At 50.6% G+C, this 7,586-nt stretch overlaps 1 protein-coding gene across 1 annotated transcript in view; it reads right to left on the bottom strand.

The window, feature by feature from the left end:
- The window catches only part of SDK1 (sidekick cell adhesion molecule 1), a gene marked incomplete at its 3' end in the record, with an annotated part of 662,329 nt that overhangs the window by 245,754 nt on the left and 408,989 nt on the right, over nt 1-7,586 (bottom strand). The window contains exon 17 of the mRNA XM_011957004.1: nt 5,952-6,133. Coding sequence (XP_011812394.1) covers nt 5,952-6,133 — 182 coding nt within the window. The remainder of the gene's footprint in view (nt 1-5,951; nt 6,134-7,586) is intronic.

Raw genomic sequence — 7,586 nt, 5'->3', positions numbered from 1 at the left:
TTTCTCAGGAGGAGCTCAATCCAAGGGCCGTATTAAAGTCAAGATGAATTACATCTCATTTCCCCAGATGCGTCAAGCTGCCATTCACCGAAGGAAGGAGGAGAAAAGAGGCTGGTCGGCCTAGGGCTTCCTTCTCCTCCTGGCTGGGCATTTCCTGCCTTCTGCATGCTCTCCGACTCGCTGTCAAATTCTGTTTGTAGACATTCCAATAATTTCCCAAATTATGCTGACAAATAATTAATTTCATGAGTTATGCTTTCCCTTTCAGTTTACAGGCATTTTAATTACTCCCTTTTCAGCTTCAAGGACCTACTCAGGCCTCTAGGCTGCCTTGACAATCAGTGCTAATAGCTGGGAGGTACTTCAAGCCCCTAAGTGCGGTTCCCAGCAGCAAATAAGCACTGAACACTTAATGTCCAAACAGCCCCACAGAGCTGGGGGCCTGAGGCTGAGGGCCCCTGAGGGGATGGGTGGGAAGCCATGGCCTGGAGGACCTGTGCTTTTGCAGTTTTCACTCTGCGTGAGGCAGGCCAGGATGGGCGGATCACGAGGTCAGGAGATCGAGACCTTCCTGGCTAACACGGTGAAACCCCGTCTCTACTAAAAATAAAAAAAAAAAAAAAAAGTTAGCCGGGCATTGTGGCGGGTGCCTGTAGTCCCAGCTACTTGGGAGGCTGAGGCAGGAGAATGGCATGAACCCGGCAGGCAGAGCTTGCAGTGAGCCGAGATCGTGCCACTGCACTCCAGCCTGGACAACAAAGCGAGACTCCGTCTCCAAAAAAGAAAAAAAAAGAAAAAAGAAAGTGAGGCAGAAGCTACGAGCTTCCCCTCCCATATCCATTTCCCCTCCCTTCCTTAATAAGGGACAGATATGTGTCCAGCTGGAAGGCCACGTTGCCAGTCTCTCCCACACAGAGAGAATTCCAGGAACTGTAAGCAGAGTCAGCAGCCAACGGGACTTCTAAGAAAGTTCTTTAAAGGTGGGCATACTCGTTCCCGAGGCACAGCCCTGAGCCTTCCTCCTCGTCTTCTAGAGTGGGGATGCAATGTCTGGCACTACAACAGCAGGCTTGTGACCTAAGGCACATGCTCAAGTGGCAGCCAAACAGACAAAGAACCCCGACTCTCTGATGACCCTGGAGCTGCCACTATGTCCGCCCAACTCCCGATGTGAGAGAAGTAAAAACACAGCTCCCTCCTGTTTAAGCTCCTGTCACTGTGGGTGTGTTGTGAGCAGCCAGACACTGTTCGTAAGCCACACAGGCAGCTGCAAACTCTGAGGTGCCGCCGCCACGTGGGTCACAGGGAGAGCCTCTTTAGGCACAGCCTTGTGTCCACAGCCCGTTCCTCTGGGTGCTGACTCAGGACTCTTCAAAGCACGCCCAATACCCCGATCTGCAGATAACCGAGGGGTGACCGTGCATGAGTGAGGCTGATCTCTCTTCTACTTCCTGCTCTTATTTCATGAATGTCAGTCTCACCTCCGGGGCCAGACTGCAGGTCCCCAAGGATGATGACATACCAGTTATCTTCCCTACCCTCGGGGTCAGGGCCTGTCCCACAGCGCCACGCACACCACAGGCGCTCACATCAATTCTTGAGTGTCTGGGTTTGATTTTACTGTCAGCAGGGAGATGGCCCCCAGGTCTCTACCTGTGCCATGGCCCCTATGGAAGCATTCAAATACCCTAGCAGACATGTGTCATCAGAGTGGAAAAACGAATACAGACAAAGCCACACAGCTGGCATGTGTGTGATGTCTCCTCGTTTTCAAAGCCTCCTCTCTCTTTTTTTTTTTTTTTTAGACGGAGTCTCACTCTGTCGCCCAGGCTGGAGTGCAGTGGCCGGATCTCAGCTCACTGCAAGCTCCGCCTCCTGGGTTTACGCCATTCTCCTGCCTCAGCCTCCCGAGTAGCTGGGACTACAGGCGCCCGCCACCTCGCCCGGCTAGTTTTTTGTATTTTTAGTAGAGACGGGGTTTCACCGTGTTAGCCAGGATGGTCTCGATCTCCTGACCTCGTGATCCGCCCGTCTCGGCCTCCCAAAGTGCTGGGATTACAGGCTTGAGCCACCGCACCCGGCCTCAAAGCCTTCTCTCATGTAGTATCTCATCTTCTCTTCACAGTGCTCTTTGAGTCAGGACCGGTGTAAATGCCACAGTTTTACAAATGAAAACTGGAGGTACAGAACGGCACAGGTGCTTCTTGAAGGCACATTAGTAGTAAACACGGAGTGAGGCCTGGATGGACTCCCGGGAAGGGCTTTCTGGGGCTCACGTATCCAGAAAGATTGTGAATATATACGTGTGTGTGAAACACGTTGCGTTCACTGTGCCCCCACCGCTGTCCCCCTGATGCATTCACGGTCCCTCTTGTCACTCTGCTTCCTCATGTGCCTCCTTCTAGGCAGATCCCTTTCCATCCCATTCATTGCATCTTCCCCTCCAGAGCCAGGCAAGCATTGCCCCCATCTTCCCTTCACCTCCCCAGCTCTTTCTAGACTGGGGGTCTGACGTCCTCCCCTAGCCATGTACTGTCGCAGAGGGGAACGTGGATTCAAGACAGAATTCATACCCTCGCTTCATTCTGTTCAGGGGCGGCGTGGCTGGCTGGACGGTCTCTGAAGAGCGCGGAGGGATAAGTGCAGTTGACTACACCGAGGCATCGAGGCTGTGCAGCCAGCCGAGCCAGCCCTGTCCCCTGAGCCGTGCGTCACTCCCTTCTGCTGCCTGCCACGTGCCTGGCCCCAGTCACATCCAAGAACAGAGCCCTAATGCTCTGGTCAGTAAGTGTTATCACCCCCAATTTATCCTGGGACTCAAGCATGTCCCTCGAACAAGGAAAGGTCAGGTTGGTGGTGCCTGGCGTCTCCGAGGCTGTCATAAGCCTGAGATGTCGATCCTAGTGGCCCAGGAATAAGTTTAGGGTTGGAGCCAGCGTCTGGAAGAAAAGCATGACATGACCTGCCCAAACCCAGCAAGCTCTGGAGAGATTCCCCAGGGGCATTTACCATCCCACTGAACACATGGGAGTCCGAAATATCCAGAGAGGGAAGGCTGAGTCCCTCAAAGGGAGGACAGGCCCACCTGCGTTTCCACACTGGGCTTACAAGGGAAGAAGAAGGTAGCGCCATCCACATCCGTACGAGGGTGCCGGGAGTGCCGAGGCGGAAGACATGAAGAAGACACGAAGACAGGAATTACAGCTCTGTCTGCTGGGTGCCCCGAGACCCATGAGGGGGCTCTATGTGCCAACCCCCGATGTCAAACACCCAAGCAAGGGAAGGATGGTGCTGCTACAGAAGCCGAGCTGCAGACAGGAAACTGCACGTACAGCATTAGTCACAAACGTTCACTCATGAATAGCGTTTTTTGTTTTTTTTTTTTTTTAAGTATAGATGATGAACCAGATTTGGACCAACTGAAGTCAGGTTCTCATCACATACGGGAAAAAGTTCATTCCCAGAGCAAAGGATAATTTAGTAATTTCCCCATCCAGAAGACTACTTGGACGTGGAGGTGGGAACCCACTCACTGTGCCACCATCTTAGGGGGAACCCTGCACCCCAGCCCACCAGTCTAAGCACAGTCCCTCACCAACCAGGCTGAAATCTTCTCTCAAGTCCTAGTGACATCAGAGGCAGCTGACGTCACTCAGAGAACAGCGGCCTTGTCTCGGAAGCCTGGATGTCAGTGCTGGTTCTGTCTTAGTGGCCTGTGTGATTTCAGACCAACTAAATTCCAGCTAGCTAATGTTCAGCTTCCTATGAACAGGTGCCTGAAAATGAAACTTGCCCTGCTCTTTCCTATAAACTGTCCACACTTTGAGGAAGGGTCTGGGCTCTGTTGCTGTTTTTTTTTTGAGACGGAGTCTTGCTCTGTCACCCGGGCTGGAGTGCAGTGGCTGGATCTCGGCTCACTGCAAGCTCCGCCTCCCAGGTTCACGCCATTCTCCTGCCTCAGCCTCCCGAGTAGCTGGGACTACAGGCGCCCGCCGCCTCGCCCGGCTAGTTTTTGTATTTTTTAGTAGAGACGGGGTTTCGCCGTGTTAGCCAGGATGGTCTCGATCTCCTGACCTCGTGATCTGCCCGCCTCGGCCTCCCAAAGTGCTGGGATTACAGGCTTGAGCCACCGCGCCCGGCCCTGTTGCTGTTTTTATACCCAGTCCCACTGTACAGGAGGCACTGGGCCTGTTCCTGTTTTTATACCCAGCCCTGTTGTACAGGAGGTACTGGGAGGTGCTTGTGGGGCCGAATTGCATTCGTTTACAGGGTTGCTGGAAGGCACGACCCCGGAATCCACGCGAGCTGTTTTGAAAACGATGTCGTCCCACCCAAACTCACATCCCTATCTCTTCTCATTGACAGCCTTCCGAGCTGGGGGACACTCATCACTTCATTTTTTTGTCTCTGGAGTCCCTGCTGCCATTCTCCGCTCCCTGCCTCCCACCTTCCCTGCACACCCACGCACAGATTCCGCCTCCTAATGCAGCATTTTGCTCATGTCACTCACAGATCTTAAGCCTTTCATGGTTCCCCAATGCCAACTGAATAATAAAAGCCAGAGTCCCAAGCCTCAAAGCCCTTCTCAATTAGGTGGAGATCCACTTCCCTCTTCCCCACGCAGAACTCAAATGCACCAGAAATAAAACGAAACAGTCACGGTTAATAGTAACAAGGGATTACTAATAGCGATAGGAGTCTTTTTAAGTGTTTCTACGTTTATTGTTATTTGATTAAATAGACTAATTAAAGCAAACGTTAACTGTCCAGGTTTTCAGCCATTTTCCTTTTCGAATGAGTAATCAAGATTTACTTGCACATGAACAGGTCCTTCCTGGCTGTCCTGCATTTTAAATATTTCTGCTAGTCACTGTGCAGGCAGAACTGACTGCACTTAATTTATAAAGGAGGATTTATGGACTTACAGATGACAACAGACAGCCAATCAATACGGGATGATAATAACAGCATGTAATATCAAGGAACATTAGGTCTCAGGCATGATTTGGGGAGAGAAGTGGGCAGTCAGAAACCTTATCATTTGAAAAAGGTCAAGGTCTGGTAGCAATAAAAATGCCTAAGCAAATAAAATCACACCTATGAATCAGGCGAGGGCATAAATTGCAGGGTGAAAAAGGGTTTTAGACTCGGTAGAAAAAGGACTTCCCTGGGCAAGGATTTGGGCTGCTGTGGGACAAATGAGGCTGCGCTGGGAAAGGGTCTATTTATTCCTGCTAAGAGCAGTAACAGTGAAATGCAGATGCAGAGGAGACCTCCCAACCCTCGCTCCTCCTGGGGCTGAGATCTGAATCCTTCAGAAAACAGCGGAGGAACTGGATGCTGTGGAAGGCCTGCCATGCCACGCCCGAGCCTCACCACGTGTGTTTAAGAACCACTGGCTTTATGACGTTTATGTCTGGTCATTTTTTCCAGGGGTGGGGGCGGTTTTCATGGACCTAGTAGATTGTGTGCTTGTGTAACTGAAAAGGGCAACCAAAGAAAGTAGCAAGTTGCAAATTCGATGACCAATAATCATGTTCCATCGTTAAAAATAAAACTGTGAATCATCACCGTGGTCTTTGAAAAACGCTCACAGCGTCACACAGAACTCCACCGCCAACTTTCCTGCGAAAACCTACAATCAATCCATTTAGAACGATCCAGTTCCATAGGCTTTTCAAGACTAGATGCGCCCAATAAAGGGCATGTACAGAAACTCCCGAGTCCCCTGAAAAAGCAGTTGGAATAGCATTTGTCTCCCGTCTACGGTTCTGCTTTCGTTGAGGAATATAGTTGGAGAGATCCCATTAAATACGTGATGAATTTGCTTGTAAACGTTCCCTAGGGGACTGAATTCTCTGTTTTTCTTTCTAACATACTCCAATCAAACTTTGCAAATCCCATTCCCCGGCAAAGATCCCGCCACCTCGTGGTTTTGGAGACACGCTTACCTCCCTGCAAGGTGTACTCGGTCACGGCCCTGCTGAAGACGCCCAGGCCGGCCCCGTTGTACGCTGCCACCTGTATCTCATACTGTGTCCAGATGATCAGGTCTGTCACCAGGCAGTAGTTCACCTCCGGGCTGGTGATGTTCCGCTGCTGGTACTCTCCGGGAAGGCCAGCCAGGCGGTACCTGTGCCACGAAGGAAGCCCATCACCATCAGGAAATAACCAAACCCGGGAAGTGTGTTTACCCACGGTTATTCCGCAGGGAGGGGGAAATGGAAGTAAATAAACAGGAGCAGAGCCGAGAGGTCAGCCCTAAACAATACTATTTCCTAACTCGATGATTTGGAAAAGTGTGCTCTAATCTCACAGGGATTATAAGCTCAAGGCAAAATGGAACTGACATTTCAACTACGTTATGGTTAAGAAAAACATTACAACTTTTTATATGTAATTCGTCTAGGGACTGCAGTGACTTAGGACCCAAAATTCCAGACATGATTTCCGTCGGGGAGTTGCTGTCAATCAGTTTGAGAAACACTTTCCTCTTGTGAGTCTGAAATGTGGGGAGACTTCCAGAAGCGGGCGGCACACGGTCTCGTGGTCTCCAGGGACAGAGCTCCATTTAGGAATTGCGGGTTTGTCCAAGTGCATCCCAGAACTGGAATAAGCGGCTTTGAAAAGGTGTTGAAACTTCTAACATACCAGTGCAGTTCTGAGTATGACAAATTGCTTTGTAGAAGACGTAGGTGGGTGCTTGGGTACTATGTTCTGAGTGTACTAATGGCGGAAATTTCAAGTAGTGCTTATAAAAAAGAAGATAATGTACACAACTCAGGACTTAGGATGTATAAATTAGGAAATTGCTGTGTGTACTGTGAGATCTGTCATAGTATCATTTTGATTAGCAAACGTTTCTCCATGATTTGGTCTATAGAAGTGAATGCACTGAACTGACTCAGGTAATTTACTGAGCCTTCCTGGATCAGCAACCCTGGGTAAAGCCAGGGGCATGCCCAGTAGGAGTGACTGTCCTGTCATCCTGCAGCTTCCAAGAGCCTCTGATTTCTATCCCAGAAGTGGCTCCTGCCTCACAGTCCCACACTTGAGTGGCAGCAAATCCGCTGGCTTTTCACGGTGTGTGGAAATCTTCAGGCTCCTCCAGGATGCTGATCTCTGAGCTTGGTGGCTCTGCAGTTTCCATGTCCATTACCTGTGTGGTCCCATGGGGGCAGGGCACCTGAGCACGAAGCGGAAGGAGCCGAGACAGACACGCGTGGACCGGAACATCAGTAAGGCTGCTGACATCGAAGCAGAGAAGAAACCTAGAAATTCAGGCCCTGAAATGTAAAACAACTTTCCCAAGAGAAGGATGGCTTGAAAATGAAGTGAGGAAATCGTGAAATGGTCATACAAGGTTCTTCACAAGAATCAGGAGTTTCCGAGAGCATCCTCTCGTTCCCTCTTGCTGCCGACTATGTGCACTTGGTGGGGCCTGTTTGATAGAAAACAAATGATCAAAAGCAGACGGCCCTTGAATAGCAAGAAGGGCCGGGCGCGGTGGCTCAAGCCTGTAATCCCAGCACTTTGGGAGGCCGAGACGGGCGGATCACGAGGTCAGGAGATCGAGACCATCCTGG

The sequence above is a fragment of the Colobus angolensis genome, unplaced genomic scaffold (genome assembly GCF_000951035.1).
Source record: "Colobus angolensis palliatus isolate OR3802 unplaced genomic scaffold, Cang.pa_1.0 Scaffold43, whole genome shotgun sequence".
Classification (NCBI taxonomy): Eukaryota; Metazoa; Chordata; class Mammalia; order Primates; family Cercopithecidae; genus Colobus; species Colobus angolensis.
The sequence above is the reverse complement of the archived record's forward strand: the minus strand, read 5'-3'. Positions and strand labels throughout refer to the sequence as shown.